The sequence below is a fragment of the Bos indicus x Bos taurus genome, chromosome 28 (genome assembly GCF_003369695.1).
Source record: "Bos indicus x Bos taurus breed Angus x Brahman F1 hybrid chromosome 28, Bos_hybrid_MaternalHap_v2.0, whole genome shotgun sequence".
Classification (NCBI taxonomy): Eukaryota; Metazoa; Chordata; class Mammalia; order Artiodactyla; family Bovidae; genus Bos; species Bos indicus x Bos taurus.
Window position 1 is genome coordinate 5,309,234 of NC_040103.1, and position 22,232 is coordinate 5,331,465.

Here is a 22,232-nt window from a genome sequence, read left to right on the forward strand (position 1 = left end):
CGAGCCACAGCTAAGACCCGAAGTAGCCAAATAAGCAAGCAGATAAAGAAATATTTTAAAACTTTTTAAATTAATAAAACAAAACAAACACCACGACAAGCTGAAAATGGTACAAGGCTAAGATAGTCTTCCTTCATATCCCCAATAAACTGAAACATATGATTTACATGTACTGTAATAGGACAAGAAAATTCAGGAACAAATGAAAAGTTTAAAAAAATAAACAAAAATATCTCACAATGTCTTCAGTGTATTTGCTGAGCGCCGATACAGTGGCTTATGCTGTACTTTACTCGAAACACAGGAATTCTCAGACTGGTGAGAAGACAGGGCTCATGGTGGCCAAGGCACACAGGGGACTCTGGGCCCCTCTTCCCCAGTGACCACCCTCCTGGCCAATCTTGCAGGGTGGTCTGGCGCATTACTCAGTGAAGTGTAGGTAGCTATTCCTACCCATTTCTCTCCCTCCTGAAGGAAGATGTTGGGTCTGATCCCACACTTCACTTCGGGAAGCGCAATATTTAAAGCCCAAGTTAAAGGAAAATTTAAGGCTACTTATTTTGATAACATGCCGGTCTGCTTTTATCTCTTTTTAAACATATTCTTTTGCTTTGTAAAATGGGCTGCGCTCAGATGCTTAGAGTCGTGCCTGACTCTTTATGACCCCATGGACTATAGCCCGCCAGGCTCCTCTGTCCATGGGATTCTCCTAGGAATACTGGAGTAGGTTGCCATGTCCTCCTCCAGGGGATCTTCCCAACTCAGGGATGGAACCCTCACCTCTTACATCTCCTGCAATGGTAGGTGGATTTGTTACCACTAAAAATGTATTCTTTTGCTTTGTAAAACGGGCTAGAAATATTTTTAAAATTCTGGTTAATTTAACCATGATCACAGAATGCATTCTGTAGAAAAAGTGGGGATGGGAAACATGCAGATTCATTAAGAAGAGGAAAATAACATCTCAAGCTCTTTGTAGAGAACAGCCCAAGAAAATGAACACCTGGCCCATTAACAGGATACTTGAGTCTCTTCAGAGACTAAAGTAATACATCTGGCAAATTCTCAGAAACATTACTCATTGTCGGACATTAAATAACCTAAGCAATTCTTGGGCTTCTTATATAAAGGTAAGGGTTCTCTTTTGTAGTTAGTTATATCCTGTTGTAACTGGTCAATGAAACTCTGTAGAATGGACTCCAGAAGTGAAAGGGAAAGGGCGTGGCAGCCTACATAGACCACAGTGGTCCACACAGGAAGGCAGGTTGCTATTCACTAGAGGTCCCTGGTACTATTTCAGGAATTAAGGAATGATGACGTCTTCTAGGCCCTTCTAGACATAAGAAGCTCCTAACACTTGCTCGGCACCAAGACTGCCAACTCAGTGTCTTCAACTGAAAGAGTGAGTTAATAAATATTATATTAGATTTACATAGTCGGTTCTGCTAAATTCCCAACACTGGATTCAAGCTGTGAGACAGGAATAAGCTCTTGTTATGACAAGGGAAGTGAAAATGTGATTCTTCACCCAATTCCATGACGGAAAAGCATACAGATGCTACAGAAATAGCAACATGTGGGTTTAAATTTTCAATTCCTTAAACAAATTTCAGAGTTTCACAGGTCCAGTTTTAACTTGGTGCAACAACCAGAAGCAAGTGAAAACAATCTCCAGGCAGTCTCGTATGCATCAAAAATGGCATAAAGTTGAACCTGGTTAGATCTACTAGCCTCTATGCAAATAGGTTCATTTGTTACATTCTTTTTTAAAAAGCCTAGCAAGATAGGAAAACAAAACAAAACACGTTACACCTAATTTTGGAAGAAAGGGGAGAAGAGGCTACACATACATAAGAAAGTAGGTGAGATGTGGTTCAGAAAACGCCTCTAAATGTCAGTGATGTGAAAGCTTAATTTGAAACTGGAGAAGGCAGATCTCCAGATAGAGTTTCTTGTCTTAAAAAGCAAACAGGTGAAAATGAGCATGATTTCAAAGAGAAAACTGCATTGTTTAACAATCACAAGTTCTGAAATTCAAAGAGATGAGTGCAGAAGTGAGCAAAATATGAAATGTGTTCCCGTTCAAAAGAACAATCATAAATTCTGGATCTCAGTCCTTTAGGTGTCATCGGAAAGTTTGGCAGGATGAGCAGGGCTGATAAAGACTGATCTGGCCTGATCCTTCCAGACTGATCAGACAGTCTGACTGGTCACAACCCCCTTCTAGAGAGCCGCCTGTTGCTAGTCACTGCAGTAGGCACCTTGTGTCTGCTAACTTTGCTTAGAAAGTGTCTGCCCTTGGACTTCCCTGGCAGTCCAGTGGCTAAGACTCCGCATTTCCAGTGCAGTTGCGGGTGGGGGGACGTTTCAACCCCTAGTCGTAAACTAGATCCCACATGCTGCAACTAGAGATCCCACATGCTGTAATGAAACTGAAGATTCCTCATGCTGCAACGCAGACCCAGTGCCACCAATTTTTTTTTTTAGAAGTGTCTGCTCTTTACCTGCAAGGCTAGCTTCCCCTCCTTCAGAGACTCCCCTAATTTTGCACAATGCACAAAGAACACACACGATACACAGGCATGCAAACAACACACTGCCCCCGCCCATATACTCTATACTCAGAAATGCATACACCAGTGGGTAGAATTTCACTGTCGTTTTTAAGAGACATCTATAGAGCTTCCTGTATAATGAAATGGAAAAAGTGAACACGAAATAGTAGTCTGAGTAATAAGAAAGAGAGGGAAAACCCACACAAGTTACCACATAAATACAGAGGATCTATACTTAGAGAAGGAAAACCTTGCCTCTTCACTTCCATAAAAAAGTGACCACAATTAACCACTCTGATCTCAGATCAGCAAGAAGATACCAAATTTAATCGCCACTCCAAAGATGCATTTGCTGATTCACCATATAACGAATGTAAAAATATTACATACAATATTTTACCAATGACAAGAATAAATGTACAAACCAGTTCAGCAAAGCTGAATATTTTGGAAATGGAGAAACAAACCATGAATGTGGATGTTTAATGATTTAATAACAAAGTGAAGATAAGAAAGGATTATGAAGATACAAGTATTTCTCTTCTGAAAATGAGTAGTGCCAGCCTACTCAAAAAGCAATAATTCTTACTGTATAAGTATATATCCCCTTTTCTGGCCTGGGAATAGAGCTAATCATGAAAAGCTGAATAAGCACCTTATGCTTCCAAAATAGTCTAGATGCCTATTTATAGGTGAATCCAACAGCAGTCAGGACCTGCTTGTATAGAACTTAATGCAGTGGAACTTAATGAAGAACTTAATGAAGCTGAATGGTTCCTCAGCTTCCCTGGTGGCTCAGACAATAAAGAAATCTGCCTGCAATGCAGGAGACCTAGGTTCAATTCCTGGGTTGGGAAGATCCCTGGAGGAGGAAATGGCAACTCACTCCAGCATTCTTGCCTGGAGAATTCCATGGACAGAGGAGCCTGGAGGGCTATAGACCGTGGGGTCACAAAAGAGCAGGACATGACGGAGCGACTAAGACTTTCACTTCAGTTCCTCAGCAATACCAACGAGGGACTGAGAAGTACGTACACACGCCTTCTGAGGCAGGGCTGGCCACTTGCCTAAGTTACATGGTGAAGGGTTCCAGCCTAAGAAGCTCTGTCACTATTACTGCTGTACATGTCAAGCCCATCCCTGGAAAAAGACCAGGATTCTTCAGATGGAATCTCAGAAACCCAGGGGTTTGGTCTTTTTCCTTAGGGACCTCCATGGATCTCAGATACCCCTTGCAAACAGAGCAGTTCTAACATGAAAGCATTTTTTTTTTTTTTTAAAGGAGGTTTACTCTGTGCCAGGACCATGCTACCTTTATCTGTTTTATATACTTAGCTTGAAGAAAAAGGTTTCTCTGCCAACGTGATGTTTGAAGCTAACCTGTGGGGATCTTTCCACTGATAACACCCCAGGATAGCTTAACTATGGTTTGTCTACAGGACAAGTGGGACAGGAACAAGCACCCAGGGGAAACAGCCCTGGGAAAAGCGGACTGCCTGCCAAACAGACCTGGGGGACTTCACTGAAGAGGGAAAACATTCAGGAACGGGCTTCCTCATCACTCCCCAGGTCTGGCGAGGTTTTCTTTGTAAGAGTCAGACACTCCAAAGATTGAACTCTTCTGCAACTGTGGTGAACTCTCTACGTACTTTTTACTACATTTTGGAATAAGCTTTCAGCTTGATTTATTATAAGAACAAACACAAGAAATTCTATGTGATGTGGACGCGTCTGGACCAGTTAAACAGTCACAGATATCATGGTGTTAATGAGGCTGATGTCAGAGGCACAATTCATGTACAGTTAACTGTGCTAAGCTGTGGCCTCAAAGAGCAGTCATGAGCCCAGATGGTCATTTCAGACACTTACGCCCTTGGTATTAACACAATCCATGGGCACAGGGTGGGTGGGTGAGGATTTGGCAAAGCAGCACAATCCACAAGAAAGCTGAAAAGTCGATGTTCCAAGACTGCGAAGAGCCATCACTGATCTATGACCAGAATATTCTGATGACAACTCACAATTAGCAAAATATTAAGTATCAAAGTTAAAATAGTTTTCTAAAATTGTTGATAAATTATTCCCTTATTTTCTTAGCTATTCAGGCCTTAGCCTTTCCTAATAAATCTTTAGGATTGGGAACAGGATGATGAAATGCAAATTAAGTCATCTACAATACTTGTCCTCTATATCTCATAAGTTATAAATTGTAATAACCCCCCAAATTTATTGAGCACACTCTGTGCCAGGCACTACTTTAAGTGCTTTATACACATTAACTCCTCTGATTCTGTCAACTAAGAAACGTCCGTTAATTCATTCACAAATGGTAACACTGCTCTCTGCATTCCGGGCATGTCTCTGTATGCATACAATACTCGGGAAAAGAGAAGAGGTAAAAGTCTCTGTCTTCAGCAATAAAGGAAAATAAAGCATAGAAAAATTTTTTTTGTGACCCAAGGTCACAAAGATAGTAGCTAGGAAATGTGGTTCTAGAATTCCTGCTCTTAACGACTGTATTTTTCTGCTGAAGATTTATCCAACCTAGAAGGAGGAAGCCTCAAAGAAAGCCCTAGAATCACAGAATTCTAACACCAAGAGGAAGATGTTATGTATCATTTTGTCCAGATATACTCATGTGCGTCAAATCTCCTCAGGTCCAGACCTTTGGAAGGTATCACAAACATACCGCATCCTGTCTGTTTGAGCCCGGGTACAGACTCCTTCCTTCTCGGCACAAGGTTCCAAGCACCCACGACTGGCTACCTAGACCACATCCTCATTATACACTGCTGCTGCGGCTAAGTCGCTTCAGTCGTGTCTGACTGTGTGTGACCCTATGGACAGCAGCCCATCAGGCTCCTCCGTCCACAGGATTCTCCAGGCAAGAGTATTGGAGTGGGTTGCCATTTCCTTCTCCATCCTCATTATATAGTTATCACATTTCTTGAGAGACTAAGAATCTTTGCCAAGGCCACAAGGCAAGTAACTGGCCACGGTTAAGTTCAGAATGCAAGTCCAGTGATTTTTATCCCACACCCTACATTCTCATCCTTTTTACGTGATTACCTATGTTGAATACGTAAATTTCCCAATGAACCACATATAAGATCATACATATTCCATATATATAAAAGCAACTGAAAAAAGCAAAACTTTTTTTTTTTAACAATTCTCTAACTCTAATCTATCAGCATAACGTATTCAATGCCATGGATTCTCACTCAAGTTAAAAAAGATAAATGAAAATAAGTCTTTAGGAACCAAATAAGTCTTTAGGCTATACAGTGTGTGATGTACTGTCTCAATGCAAGGGATTATTTTTTTTAAATCTCCCATTTGGGAAACTGAAAGCATTCATGTATTCCATCCACATTTTTGTGTGTAGGACCTTTCAGGGATAGTTTCAGTGAAAGAAAGTCAGGTATAAAGAACTCAAAAAACCACCATTTTAATTACAGTTCAATAAAAAGGGGGTAGAGGAATCTAGTATTGAGCTCTGATAAAAGCAAAGTGAAATGAGCTTTGGAATTCCAGAGGCTGCCACCTGAGAAACAATGGAGTGGATTCAGTTTGGAGTCCACCAGGGGCTTCCCCCGTGGTCCCATGGTTAATGCAGGGATGGGGGCTGGATCCTCGATCCGGGAACTAAGATCCCACATGCAACAGGGCAACTAAGCCCGCAGGCCGTAACTGCTGAGCCTGCACGCCGCAACTAGAGAGCCAGTGCGCAACAGAAGGTCGAGGGTGCTGGAAGTAGGAACTGACACAGCCAAGTAGATAAATAATTTTTTTTAAGTGACTCAGGTAATTGGGGAGTGGCAGGACCCTGGGGTTCAAACGCTCCATAAGTGGGGTCCAAAGGCACTCGTTCTATTTCTACTAATGTGTTGACAAGTTCTCTGGGTTTGAGTTAAGCCCTATGAGATTTCTGAGCAGCAACTCACCTCGAATTTAATTATTGGATGATTCGTTAAGTATCTGCAGGACAACTGCATGGTCTAAATTGAGCTTCTTAATAAGAGTCCCATGGACTGCAAGGAGATCCAACTAGTTCATTCTAAAGGAGATCAGTCCTGGGTGTTCTTTGGAAGGAATGATGCTAAAGCTGAAACTCCAGTACTTTGGCCACCTCATGCGAAGAGCTGACTCATTGGAAAAGACCCCGATGCTGGGAGGGATTGGGGGTAAGAGGAGAAGGGGACGACAGAAGATGAGATGGCTGGATGGCATCACAGACTTGATGGACTTGAGTTTGAGTGAACTCCGGGAGTTGGTGATGGACAGGGAGGCCTGGCGTGCTGCAATTCATGGGGTCGCAAAGAGTCGGACATGACTGAGCGACTGAACTGAACCGAACTGAATATCTAGTGAGTCCACATGGCATTATTCCAAATAAATGTTTTAAGAGCTGGAAATCCCTTAGTTTACAATATATGTATACAAATTCATACACGTGATCTAGGGATTGTATCTCCATCTCATAAAAAACATAGACATGTGATCAAAAGATAGATCCTCTGAAGGTAGTGGGCAGAGCTCGGATTACTAGAAAACCCTGTAGAATATACAAGATGGACAAGGGGCTGAGGTCAAGTGTTAGGAAGAAAAAACCCATCTAGCAATTACTCCAAGAAGATGAATAAACAGAGGAGCTGCAGCCCCAAACAGGACAAACAAGGCTGGGGGCCAGGGACCTCCTTCTCTTCCTGGCTGTGAGATCTAAGGTGGTTCTTGCCGCCTGGGGACAGGACAAGTAGCCTCTTCGGAAAGAAGCATCCTTTGACAACCTTCATGGAATTTCATGAGCCTCAGAAAACACATAAAAAAAAAAAGGCCAGTTCTCTGCAACAATTAAGTTTCATTCATTTGACAGATACTTACTGAACAGCTACTATGTAGTCTTTGGTGCTTTAATTTAGAGCAAAGGATTGCAGTTAAGTGACATCAGGAAAACACAGTTTTCTTAAACATGAAAACAAACTTTGCTTTAACTCTGGGTTTGCCCCCAAATATAATCAAACTCCTAAAATTAAAGAATGCCACAAGTGAGTTATAACATACTTTCTTCTTATCTACCCACATGCAGAAATCAAAGCTCAGGTTACATCTGCCGACTTTTTTTGCGATCTGTAATTAATAAGGTTGACACTGGTTCCCATTAAAGTTTTGCTTGGCAAGCAATTCAGGTGAGTGTGGGAGAGTATTTAAGTTTTGTAAGAAAAAAGTGCAATGAAACTTGTGCAGTAATAATCACTTTAAAGCCCAAATGCTTCCCAATGATAAGAGTCGAAGATTATTAATGCCATTTAAGGAAAAAAAAAACCCCAGCAATTCTTTGCAAACTCTGAATACACTAATACCATCAAAGAGCTGCCCGTGGGTTGGCACGTGCTGTGGAAGTGGCGGGGAGGCTGTACCTGCTGCCTGTTGTTCGGCGTGTGGGGGAGCATGGTGCACACGTGGAACATGAGCTCGTAGTCTTTGTATGTCGTGTACAGGGAGTGCGTTCCTGTAGAATCAGCTGAAAACAAAGATTAATTACAAGAACAAGTCAGGCCACTGCAGATTAGCAATTCAACACTTAGAAGGTCATTATCACAAAAGGCAATTCAACTGAAAGGAACAGACGGCCCAAGTATAAAGGAGCAGTGTCTCGGTGGCGGCCCTGCTGCGCTCACACCAGGCACTGTTTCTACCACTTTCCAGCCCGTGGCAGCTGCCTGGGTTTTCTTCATTTGCTCGCACACGTGCTTTCTACTGAACACATGGTTTTCCCTCTCTTCTCTTCTGCATTCTTGCCTTCCCAGGGCTGATGACCCACATGGGAGAGATGCTTCAGCCACGAGGGATACAGGTGAAGAGAATAGGAGGAGGTATGGTCTGGCGCAGGTCTGGGTGCAATGATTAAATGGGGCTGAGCTAGTCAGAAGCTGTCCTTGCCCCATATTGCACGCACGCGCGTGTGTGTGTGTGTTTACAGTTAATTCTTATTCTTGGGCACTTGACCCTCCAGAACTCAGAAAAATGAAACAGGATTGACTTCGTATGGAAATGAGGACAAAAGATACTAAGGATTTCTTTCCTGAATCATGGAACTAATTTTCTTTTCTTTTCAACAGGCAATGCGACGATGCAGTCATATGATTAAGACCAAGGAGAATGAATGAGATCTCTTACTGTATATTATGCACTGACACATGTTAAAAAACTATGACATCTGAATCCCTGTTAGTCATACAGCTATTCATCTTTTCAAAAGCAGAATGATTCTTTGCAAATTCAAGACCCATCTGTATCATCAACAGATTACCTCACTGAGAATTTCAGGCCCCAAGTCAACATGGCGACTATAAAACATCTAAGTAATGATTTTAGGACGGGGTTTTGAACCACCCTGCATACGGATAAAGATAAAAAGATAAACAGAAATTAAGAGGTAAACAATTCTTACTGTCTTTCACAATCCTTAATCTATATCTATTTTTCCACCTTTTAAAGAACAAGGAACAATACCATTCAATATTATTTAAAATGAAGTTTATTCTATTGGGTTTTTGGGAAAACTCTAAATAGTTACCTAGGGCTAACTCTTTTTTTTTTAATCTGAAATTTAAAACTTTTTACTTTAAAAATATTAAAACACTTAATCTTCATGAGCATTTATTATTTTCTTTCTAAATCATGTAATATTTTTTTATTTCCAGCATTTATATCCAATTCAGAAATAGTCCTGAAAATACTTTAGAAAAAAAATATACAGTTTTGCACTGAAAAGGCAGTCATAGAAGGCAATTTCATGAGTAAGGGGAGTATGTAGAATGTTTATCTATGGATACTGGTAGATCAACTCGCAGATGGTCAGAGAGGATGTTCATCTAATAAGCTGTATACTATCTAGTCCCCAAATAAAGACATTTTCTCTTCTAACTATTCATTAAACGCATATTTGTTATTTTTTCATAGGACTTTTTAGGGAGTAATCCTCCATTTCAACTGTCTTCTCTTAGGATCTTGACAGTAAAAGTGGCTTTGGAAGTGAGCAGACCAGTCACGAAGGAACGATGACTGTTCTCTCCATGAAGAAATAACAGTGAAGGTCAGAGGATGAACTAACCCGCAGGTTCAAGGACTCCCATCATAACACTTCCTCAGATGTTTAAAACTCAGTACGAGAAATGCTGACAGATGCTTAAGAGTCTGGTTAGCGGGCTTCAGATTCAGGAAATTGCAGTGAAAAAAGAAAAGTGCAATTCTGAGGGGAAGGGGGAGAAACACTTTAAAAAATGTGGTCATAGCTTGTCTATCCCAAGCCCATACTGAAGGATGAATTTCAGAAAATAAGCATTTTTAAAGTTTTCATCTCAACTATCAGCATGGCAATGGGAAAGGTAAACTCACAAGCTTGGTGGGGTTTGCTGCAAATATTTCTACTAAAAAAGAGATACAGGGTCATCTATGGCAGTCTTCGGTCTTATCTCTGCACCTAACTAAAGAAAGTGGCCACAGCCTTGCGTCTGTTTTCTACAGCTCAGCAAAGCAACTTAGCGGCTCATGGCCCTTCTGTGCCTACCCCACGTCATTCTGTACTTGAGAGAGAAACGGCTCGTTTTAAAGCTGGAGGGGACATCTCATATACTCTAGCCCAAATACTCTGAATTTTCTTTGTGAATAAAATATGGCCCAGATTTTACCAAGGTCCTGCAGCAGGCAGAATTAAAACTGAAACAGAGGGGGCCTTCCCTGGTGGTCCAGTGGTTAGGAATCCACCTTCCAACGCAGGGGACGTGGGTTCAATTCCTGGTTGGAGAACTAAGACCCCACCTGCCTCTGGGCCACGAAGCCCACTGGCAACACTGGAGATCTCATATGCCAACCCCACATGCAACAACTAAGACCCATCGCAGACAAAAATAAATAAATAAACATTAAAAAATTAAACACAATTCTCCTGAACTTAAGGTTTTCTTGCCCACTGCATAAAAGGCATAACTTTCATCCGACCATTCTATGAAACACAACTCTTAGAAAGTTCCTCTAAAGGGAAGACGTGCCATGATTTCTTTGTCTCTCATAGAACATCTTGCTCATAACAATATGAATCAACATGTCAAAATTTTGTTCTTATTTCCTTGAGCTAACATGATTAGCATGACATCTGTAATGTATAAAAGATATCTCCTAGGTCATAAAAACTCAAAGCTGATGTCAATTCTGTACAGAAGGAAAAAAAAGTATTTGCACTATCTACGCTGTAGTTTTATAGAATGTATACATCAGGAGCTTTTAAAATGTTCCCTCATCCCTCCCACAGCAGAAGGACAGCAGACATGCAGAGCAGCAATGAGCCCATGAAGAATGAGCTCATTCTGCAGGAAGGCGTCCCTAAGGGCAGCTTGCTAGCACTGCTGGCGGTTGTATGGTAGTCTGTAGGTAAGGGGAGTTTGGCAGAGAAAAAAGAAAGAAAATTCAGAAAAGGCCTCAATGATCTTTCTTAAAAGAAGTGGACACTCACAATAGGTATCATATATTACTTTCTAACCTTTACATTTCTGAGGCATGAGCAATGCACATTCAACTTAATAGTCAAGCCCCAACCTTGACATCAGTGGAAGACACACAGGGCCTGTACGTGAGCCAACTTTTCTCCAGATCTTGTGATCTATCCTCTAAGTGTCACTTTCAAAAACAGAAAAACAAATATTGCATATAAGCACTTACAAATGGAATCTAGCAGAATAGTACTGATGAATCTATCTGCAGGGAAGGAACGGAGACATGGATATACAGAATGGACTGGACGCAGTGAGAGGAGAGGTGAGGAGGAACTGATAAAGTAGCATTGTCAAATATATACAATGATGTGTGGTAAAGAATCTACCTGCCAAGCAGGAAACTCAGGTTCAGTCCCTGGGTCAGGAAGATCCCCTGGAGGAGGAAATGGCAACCCACTCCAGCATTCTTGCCTGGAGAATCCCGTGTGCAGAGGAGCCTGGCGGGCTATAGTCCATGGAGTCAAAAATGAGTCAGATCGACTGAGGCAACAGAGCACACGTGTAAAACAGATAGCCGCTGGGAAGCTGTCGTACAGCACAGGGAGCTCAAGCCTGTACTCTGTGATGACCTAGAAAGGTGGGATGGGAGGGGGGCTCACGAGGGAGGGAGGCTCAAGATAAGTATACTTATGGCTGACTCACACTGTTGCATGGCAGAAACCAACACAACGTGGTAAAGCAATTATCTTCCAGGTAAACAAAGACCGAAACCCCAGAACTGATGACAAGCCAGGCACAGGGAGAGTGGCACCACTCTGTTGTAGGCAAGTATCACTGATGGTCGCAAGGTGAGCAGACCTGGGGCCACAGGGCCTTGGTTCCAACCCTGGCTGATGCTCCCCGGGACAGGTTCCCACTGACCCCTCCTAGAGGGCTGGATGCCCTCACAGATCCATCTTTTACTCACTCTTCAGTAAAAGGGCAAGAAGCAAATCACTGCTTGACAATAAGCAGAATTTCCCCAAATACACAAAATTACCCTACCTGGTGTTTTCAGGTGTGTTGAGAGCAACTAAGTAACAACACAGATACAAAGGTTGAATATTTAGTCTATGAGGACCATAAGGAACAGGATTATCGAAATGAAGGGACAAGACAAATTCACACATAGGAGGGAACCCACAGGTGCCCCACTTGAGAGAATCTGACCAAGGTCCTTGGAAAACAGGATGTATCAGCTTTTTAATCAGAGCTTCAGCTCCCCGGGTAATACCATGAAATAGGCTATGAACAAGATAAGGCTGCAAGCATGGCCTGCATGGATGTGGAAATATTTAGACATTTCAGAAATGAATGCAAGGTTTGGTCAAGCTGCAGTGGGACAGGGTGGAACACAGAGGTGAGGCGAAAAGAAAAAAGAACATACTAAAAGATTCTTCACAGAATACTGGGGGGATCTCTGCTCTTGTTACGAAGGAAGAACTGACCTTTTGAGAGTATGTCAGACACAATGCCCTTGGGAAATGCGCTTTCCTTGCTCATCTGAGTGCATGGGTGTGCTTAGTTGCTCAGTCGTGTCCGACTTTGGGACCCCATGAACTGTAGCCCACCCACTCCTCTGTCCATGGAATTCTCCAGGCAAGAATACTGCAGTGGGTAGCCATTCCCTTCTCCAGGGGATTTTCCTGACCCAGGGATCGAGCCCAGGTCTCCTGCATTGCAGACGGATACTTTACCACCTGAGCTACCAGGGAAGCCCCCTGCTCATCTGAGGAAATCGCAACTCCATCCCCAGTAAGCTGGCTCAGCCGCTGCTGGGGTCAGGAACAGGAGGGCGCAGGACCACTCACTTAGATGTCTGCGGTGTGCCTACCTTTGGGGAATTAAATTTGTGCAGACACCCAAGTCTGAAGCTTACTTTTATTGTCCAGCTGAGCTCGATATTTACTAAATCCTTTCAGCCGCACTCTCTGGCCCAGCAGATCAAGGAATTCTTCAAAAGCTGGACCTGCCGTCTCGTTGTTATACATTTCCTCTTCGGTACTCTGGCCAGCTTTGCAGTACAGAATCCCGATCTTGTGCTGAAAGCTCAGCTGAAACGAGGGAGAAAGGTAAATTACTTGGCAAAAAGTATCAGACAAGTACACCTGAAACTAACACAATATTGTAAATCAACTATGTTGTTAGTTGCTCAGTCATGTCTGACACTTTGTGACTCCATGAACTGCAGCCCGCCAGGCTCCTCTGTCCATGGGATTTTTCAGGCAAGAATACTGAAGTGGGTACTATTCCCTTCTCCAGGGGATCTTCCTGACCCATGGAATGAACCTGGGTCTCCCGCATTGCAGGTAGATTCTTTACCGTCTGAGCCACCAGGGAACTCCAATGTAAAACATAAAATAAATTTAAAAAATTAAAAAGCATCACACAAGCTAACTTCAGTAAAATTAAAATTACAGGAGCTGAGAATTCTGTTCACAGGAAAGCATGCCAGGACAACTTCCAGAAGCTAAAAAAAGTAATCAACTGTCATTCTGCAAAACCCTACAAAATCATAACAAACCCAGAGACCTGAAAATAACAGCTGGAGAAATGTCAGACAACCTAAAAAATACAGTGAATGGCCTTGCCTACATGGGAGTTTGCAGGTTTCCAAAACAGACAGCTAGGTTCAAGCATTTATTTAAAAATAGAGCTGTGCAAACATCTTACACCCTCTATATAGTAAATAGCATTATCTTCGAAGTTAGAAAGAAAAAAAGAGCTGTATATTTTCAGAAGTTTTCCCTCTCTGGTTCTTAATGCTTTTTTGTTGTCATTATTTGAACATTCATGGAAATATGAAAGACTGTAATGGAAAAAACAAATCAAATTATGGTCTGGGGAGGAAAGACTCCCACTGCAAATTGTGATCCATGTACATTGATAGAACAATGTCTTATTTCCATAAAAGTAACTCTGGCTGAGCCATTACAGTCATTTCTACATTTCTGACTATCTTGAAAACATCTGCTAAATATACAATAGACCATAAAGAACTTTAATAGCAACTGAAGGGTTCCGGCTATAATTCTGTCTCTCTGTCCGTCCATGCCATGATGGAAGGTATCACACTACTTCCTCCTAAGGCAGGGGAGACAGCTTTTTTATTTTCCCCAAAGAGGAACTACCCATCAATCACAAAAGCAGGGCACTTTTTCCTGCTATAGCAGCAATCTGAGCCTCAAAGACTGACGGATTATCAGCCCTCCCCAATTCCCTAAAGACAGCTGTCCACAACACTGTTCACTTTTATTACCAAACTGTAAAACAGAGCCTTTAATCAAAACTCAGAGATGACTGTATCAGTAAAATAAGGCAAAATGGTACTAATTTCTCTTGAGTAGCAAAGTGATGACAGCAGTCTCATCTGAGTGACCTATGACACTTACAATCCAAGAAAGGGAGGGATCCGCCTGCTATGCATCTCAGTGGAGATGCTGGGGAAGCTCAGAGCTGAGCAGGCAGCAGAGCACTAGTACGCATGCTGTACCCTAAGAGCTACAGGGGAGGGGAGGAACCAAAGAGATGATTCCCTGTTCACCATCTGACCCGATGCGCCACCTATAGCGATGGCTCCTAGGGCTCGGGGAAGGGAGGTGGAGACAGCACACAGGCCTGATGTTCCTGTCTGAGCCTGAATCACCCAAATCACACTGTGAGGACAAGGTTCCAGGCGCCGAGTGTGGGCCTGTGAGATGCTGGGTTTAAGCTATTAGTATTATGAATTGTGCTGATTCCCTGGTGGCTCAGTGGGGAAGAATCTGCCTGCAATGCAGGAGACACAGGTTCAACCCCTGGGTCGGGAAGACCCCCTGGAGGAGGGAATGGCTCCCCACTCCAGTACCCTTGCCTAGACAATCCCATGGACAGAGGACCCTGGCAGAGAGTCAGACATGACTGAGCGACTAACATTTACTTACTGGGTCTTTAGTAACATTAAGACAAAAAACATTTCCATGCACCCAGGGACTGAGGAATAAACATTTCTGATCAACTCAAGTAAAGAAACAAATGAGACACCACATTTATTGCAAAGGGACCATCATCTTAAAAAAAAAGTAAATATAAGACAAATGCCTCATCATTTCACTATAAACACTCATTGTTCTGAGTGATCCAGAAGACACTGCAGGACTTAAAGTACTTTAGGAAACACTTGGGATTGACACTGCCAATGTGATGACATTGGTGATGGTCAGAATCTGGGTTAGTTCTCTAGCGTGACCCCTGGATGACTCTCCACCTCCTCAGAGCTGTGATGTTCTGACCTCTCTTCTACCCTCTCCAGTTGTCTGGCCCCAGCCTTACAGCGAGTCCCCCTGAAATTCCGCGGTGTGATTAGCAGGCACGCATACCCAGCATCCCCAGGACCACACACTCCCGCACCCCTATCTCCTCTGCACCCAGCAGGGGTGGCTGCACCATCAACCGCATCCTAGGAGCTCAGTGTCCCAGGGACCCTGCTCACTACTCCCCTGGAGCCCTGTCACCTCCTCCAGCACCACCCTGCCTTCTCTGTGCCTCCTACAGCTGTGGCTTGTCCCAGGGTGCCCCACCATCCCCAGCAGCAACCTCTGGGGAGCAAGCCCAGGGCAAAGCCATCTCTGGCCCCAGGGTTGCGGCTGGGGTGGCCCCGGTGGCTGAAGCAGGGCCCTCTCTGGACACACATAGTTTCTCTCCAGTCCCTACCCTTGTGGACATGATGCTTTTGTGACTCAAGAATAGTGAATAGTGAAAGTTGCTGAGTTCTGTCTGACTCTTTGTGACCCCATGGACTATACAGTTCATGGAATTCTCCAGGCCAGAATACTGGGGTGGAGTGGGTAGCCATTCCCTTCTCCAGGGTATCTTCCAACCCAGGGATCAAACCCAGGTCTCCTGCACTGCAGGCAGATTCTTCACCAGCTGAGCCATGAGGGAAGCCCAGGCAGAGGCCAAATACCCAGATAACTGAAACCCCCTTGGGGCTTCTGTGCTGAGTGCAGGGCTATTCGCTCACATATCCTTTCTTCCAGCTTTCAGACAAACCAGCGAGTCTACATCCCAACTGGGAAGAGGACTCGCCTTTCATCCAAGAAGCCCTGGGCCCATGGATGCGGCTAGGAGAGACTTCAAAGCCCCCAGCTGTCCTTCCCAGCCCCAGAACTCTGCTCCAGTGGAGATGCCCTCTTACACACACACCACTTGGGCCGCCCCCCCACTCACCAGCTTGGCCTCTGTGACCTGTGTGCCAGTGGGAGAGGACATGAGATGGGACTTGGGAGACAGAACCATCTCCAGCAACTGAGAACTAACCACTGTGGCCAGTGTAGCACAATTCCAATAAAAGAAGAGAATTGGACATTGTGTGGAGGAAGATACAGCTCTTGGTCTCTTAGAAACCTCATGAAATCAACAGCAATGCAATATACTGAGGCTGACCCCTCCCACCCATGGTTTATCAGAAAGCTGGCACGATTCCAAGGGGAGGACAGACCCCAGCTCTCCATGAATGAAAACCCTCAATTCTCTTGGAACAAGCTTCGTCTCTAAGGCCTCTACACCTAAACCTGAGGTCACCTTTAACCATACCTCCACTCCCACTGACCCTCCTTAACTATTCTGATGCAAATTACACCAGGCTCACAGTCCTGGGGGGAACCTCAGGGAACCAGGAACCTTGGGCATCACCACAGTCAAAAACTAAAAACACCCACTTGTCAAAACTCTATACTGCTTCTGTGTCCAGGGCTGAACACACAGACCCTGCATAGACAGGCAGACGATCCCCAGCCTCCTGAGAATGGATCAAGACCGCACGCTCTGTACCCAAGGCCAGAAACTCTGTAATTATTGAGCAGAAAATTTAAATTTAAAGGAAGGCAGCAAAAGACAAAGTCTCAGAATGGCCTTGAAAATAAATTCAAGTGTGCAGGGAAGTCCTGTCACTGCCCTCTCTAAACTCAACCACCTGTGTAAGTGTGTAGTCTCGTGTGTTCAGACCTCTCTGATTTCCTCTCAAGCAAACTGGTGCATGAGCGAACATATATCTGGAGGGGCAGTTGGCTTAAGAACGAATCCAAAGATGCCATAATATTCTAAGTCAGTAAGACGTCATGAAAGTGAAAGTGAAGTCACTCAGTCATGTCCGACTCTTTGCGACCCCGTGGACTGTAGCCCACCAGGCTCCTCAGTCCATGGGATTCTCCAGGAAAGAATACTGGAGTGGGTTGCTGCTGTCATTACCAACCTGAATTATTTTTTTTACAAAGTCAACCTAGTAGGGAGGTACAAATTAACATTTTTGGATTAACATAGCACAGTGCTATATATGGTCTTCTCAGGTGGCAAAAGTGGTAAACAATCCACCTGCCCATGTAGGAGACATCAGACACATGGGTTCAACCTCTGGGTCAGGAAGATCCCCTGGAGGAGGGCACGGCAACACACTCCAGTATTCTTGTCTGGAGAATACCGCGGACAAAGAAGCCTGGAGGGCTATAGTCCATAGCATCACAAAGAGCTGGACACAACTAAAGTGACGCAGCACACACACACTATATAAAAAAGATAACAAGGACCTACTGTATAGCCAGGGAGCTCTACTCAATATCCCATAATAATCTACAGTAAAAAGAATATATATACATATATATGCATAACTGAATCATTCTACTGTACATCTGAAACTAATACAACATTGTAACTATACTCCAATTTTTTAAAAAAGTCAATCTATATAATCTTATGAACTCATTTGTTAGAAAAACTAGGATAGTCTTAAAAAAAATGGGATCTTAGAAGTTGATGAATTTATGTAGATAAAGTAACAAAACTTTCAAGTACTACTCAGGATTACTTTCTTTATTATTCTCCATGGCTTGGAGTCTTCCTGCTCAACACATCTCACCAAACATAAAGAATGGAATGAATGGTCTGGGACCTACTATACCTCTATTACAGCATTTCTTGTACGGAGCAGATAAACTCAGTGTCAAACCATGAATAGATTCCAAACTCCAAGAAAGCAGGAAACAACAATCTATCCTTTTTAAGTAATTTTTTGATATTAAAACCCCTTAAGAATAGTAACATAAAATTGGCCCATTCCCTCCCTGGGCAGCTTTTTATTAGGAAAGTGGATAAAAACAGCACTAACTGAAAGAAACTCTCAAACACCCCAACCCATGAGTGTAACTTTTAAGACCCTTTAGAAACTAGAATATGAGATAAGACACCACTAAGATACCTTTAGATATCATTAAGAGTTGTGGGAAGTCAAGACATCATATTGTACACTATTAATAAAGTATAGCAGAGTCAAGTAAATATAATTCAAAAGAAAAAGCACTGGAAACATATAATTGGGGCTATAGGATGGACTGGTTTCCTTAAAATAAACACTGCACTCACCCTCACCACAACCTGGCTTGACTCTGTGCAAGCAAGCAGACCCAAGTCTGGCTCAGTGACAAATGCTTCACACCAAGCCCACCTGAACCCTGAGTCCCCAGACCAGCAGCAACACACCTGCTCTGCCCCTCCATGACAACAGGATTTTCTCAGCTGCCTCATGGCCATTACATACCACACACTTTACTAGTGATAACCATGGTGAATGCTTCTGTGCAATTTTAGAAGTCAACTACTCAGGTTTAGTTGTTGGTTTGAATATGTCAGGCCTCAATGTTGAGAAAGGCAGATCTCAGGATTATCCATTCCGAATATCATGGTGTCTGCTTCCTCTGGCTGAGAATGCAGTGTTAATTTGCTAGAAAAATTAAAACTTCATCTCTTTTAGAATTCCAGCCATCCAAGGATCAAACACTCTACCAATACAATACAATGAGTGTTACTGGGTCAACCAGGAAGTACCACATCTTCCCTCCAAAATGTGCCAAAATATTTTCCTTGGAAAATTCTGGAACCACATCACAATTGTCTTTTTCTTTTGTTTAAACCAGGTGAAAGAAAAGTGAAAAGTGCCAGCCGCTGAGTTGTGTCCAACTCTTTGCGACCCCATGGACTGTAGCCTGCCAGGCTCCTCAGTTCATGGGATTCTCCAGGCAAGGACACTGAAGTGGGTTGCCATGTCCTTCTCCAGGGGATCTTCCTGACCCAGGTCTCTGGGATTCCAGGCAGATTCTTAACTGTGTAAGCCATGAGGGACTTAAACACAAATCCACTCATTTAAAACAAACTGCATACTCTTGGGCACCTACCTCTCAGTTTTGCCTACAAATTATCTTGCATCTGAAGTTAAAAGACCTCTTTCCATCTTCTGGGTACATCCTGTCCATCATTCTCTCCCGGATGATGTCAATAATCATATAATTGAGCTCCAGGCCACTATGAAGCTCTACCTTCACCTGACTGTCCAATTCCCTTCTACGAGATAATCTTCCTAAAGCACAGCTACCATCATGTCCTGTCCCACTCGAAAACCTTCAATGCTTCCTCCTGCCTTCCATATCAAGTGCATAAGCCTTAGCCCAGCATTCATTCTTCTATGCTTATTGTCGTTGTTTTAACTCTCAGCTTCCCTGCGTGTGCCCCTTCCTTGAAAAGAAAAGAGTCATAGTTTCTAAAAGAGCTAAGTACTCATATCTCCCTGTTGGAATTCTACTCAAATCTCTTTCCCCAGAACACACTGCACTTCTGCCTCTTCAAACCCACCACGGCCACATTCTGCCTTGCAAGGGCCTTTGTGCTCTGTCATAGTGATCTCCCCAAGAGTAAGGACTAGGTCTTAGCGTCTCGATTTTCCTGATGCATGCTGTTCACTGCCATCCGTAAACCTGATGTTTTACACACAGTAAACAACAATAAATTCAGGGAAATAGTTCAGGGAAAGGTCCAATGTGAGTTCTTTAAACTCAGGGGATGGACTTCCCCGGTGGCCCAGCAGCTAGGACTCCATGCTCTCAACACAGAGGGCCTAGGTTTGACCCCTGGTCAGGGAGCTAGATCCCACATGCCACATCACAGACCCACATTCTGCAACTAAGACCAGGCATAGCCAAATAAACAGATGAAATAAATAAATTTAAAAACAACAACAACAACTACAAAAACCCTGGGGAAAGACACCAGCGATCCCTAACAGTCATGAATCAGATCTGCTCCTGCTGGCTGGGACATACCAGACCTTGATAAAAATAATGCAAGTCACAGACTTCCCTGGTGGTCGAGTGATTAAGAATCCACCTACCAATGCAGAGGATAGGGGTTTAGTCCCTAGTCTAGGAACTAAGATTCCACATGCTGCAGAGCAACTAAGCCTTTGAGCCACAGCTACTGAGCCTGTGCTCCAGAGCTTGCAAGCCACAGCTACTGAGCCCACATACGTTAACTACTGAAGCCCTTGCGCCTAGAGCCTGTGCTCTGCATGCAACCAGAGAAGCCACCAAAATGAGAAGTCATCACACCACAGCCAGAGAGTAGTCCCTGCTGGCCACAAGAGAAAACCCGTGTAGCAACAAAGACCCAACACAGCCAAAAATAAATAAATAATTTTAAAAATAAAACAAGTACACAATCATCTTTAAAAAAACAATGCAAGTCACAACTCAGCAGGAGATGCATTACTTAATAATAAAGGCATCTTAACTAGTAATACAGGCACATTTGAGAAAAACTGGAGAGAAAATGCTTTTAAGGCGTTAAAAATAAATAGTCTTAAAAGGAAGATGGATGGGAAAACGCTGAAACATTCAGGACCATGGACACCAAGCGTCACACACTTCAGTCTCGTACGTGATACACACCCCTTGCTCATCGAGCTTGAGCAGCTGCTCTGAGACCTTGGGTGAGCTGGAGGCTTGCCTCAGGCACTGGATGCTGAGCTCAGGAATGACGTATTCCAGAACTTCTTTGAGCGGGAGCCCACGTGCAGTCCCATGCCTGGCGGTAGAGGGTATGGCATCCTCCAAAATTGCTCCTCTCAGCGTTGTCAGCTGTGGGGCAAAATAGCACACACTTCAGTTAACCTTGACTCTTTAAAGCATAATGTTTCAACTGCCTTAAAAAAAAAGAGCAAGAAAGAGAAAGCTCTTTTCTAAGTGAGTACAAGAGACTACAGTTCTCAATCTGAAGAAGCAGATTCAACCTTCATCAGTCTTTACACAGAGGTATACAGAAGTCAGGAAGGAGCTGGGTGGGGCTGATGTAACCAGATGTGCCCAAGGCATGAGGAGGAGGGGGCAGTGCCCCACCAAGCAGACATAAAGACACACCCACCGCAATCAGAGCCAACAGTGCTGACTAGCCAGGAGCCACAGGGCTGGGCCAGTCGTAGCCATCTCCTCCGTCCTTCCCTTTCCGTTCTCCCATGGACCGTCATCTTCTTTCCTTCTACACTTTTTGTTTTGTTTGTTTCTTTTTGTATTTTTCCTTTGTATTTGTTTTCTTATTTTTTTCTGTCTTCTACTCTTCATGTTCTTCTATTTAACTTCCCACTGCTGACAATTCCCAAGGCTGGGTGGGGCCACTCTGAGACCTCTAGAGGCAAGTGACTCAGGTCCAAGGAGGTTCTTCCTCCCCATCTGTGATATGTCCTCATGGAGTCACTGTTCTGACACAGCAAATCTAACCCCAGGTCTAATGTGCCGAGAAAGGAAACCCAGCAGCACTGCCAGCCTAGAGGCCTGGCTCTCATCCCACCCCACCCCCTACCCTCCACTCTGGCTACAAAGCAGCCATAGTGATGGAGGTCACAGTGGCGCCTAGCATTTGACAGTGCCCAGGGCACGCTGTCCAACAAGACTCTCTGCAGTGATGAGGTCGTCCTCCCGCTGCACTGGCTGGCCCAGGAGCCATCATCCCCAAGTGGCTGTGGAGCACGTGACCTGTTACAGGTGTGACAGTGGAAACTTATTTCTTATTCAATTCCCTTAAACTCAAATAGCCTCCTGTAGTTAGCAGCTACTGAACTGGATGGCACAGGTCCACAGCTTAAAATATGCCATCTTCAGAGAGGGCTTGTTTCTCCTACTTATGGCACAGAACCTGGGCCATAAGATACCAATGCACAGCCAAGTAGACACTGAGTACTAGGCTTGGGCAAAGCCTTTGAGGGGCTCTCTGAACTCAGACCCAGGAGTCACCAAAATACACATTCAGGACTGTGTAATCAACACATTGCCATCTAATTACAATGGTC

General features: G+C 43.7%; 1 protein-coding gene across 9 annotated transcripts in view; it reads right to left on the reverse strand.

Annotated features, from left to right (window-relative positions):
- The window catches only part of SIPA1L2 (signal induced proliferation associated 1 like 2), a 246,944-nt gene that overhangs the window by 74,662 nt on the left and 150,050 nt on the right, over nucleotides 1-22,232 (reverse strand). For all 9 annotated transcript variants that reach the window (XM_027531068.1, XM_027531061.1, XM_027531063.1 and 6 more), the window contains exons 5-7: nucleotides 20,839-21,027; nucleotides 12,969-13,143; nucleotides 7,976-8,079 (exon numbers count right to left, since the gene is read on the reverse strand). In XM_027531068.1, the coding sequence (XP_027386869.1) occupies nucleotides 7,976-8,079; nucleotides 12,969-13,143; nucleotides 20,839-21,027 (468 nt within the window). The remainder of the gene's footprint in view (nucleotides 1-7,975; nucleotides 8,080-12,968; nucleotides 13,144-20,838; nucleotides 21,028-22,232) is intronic.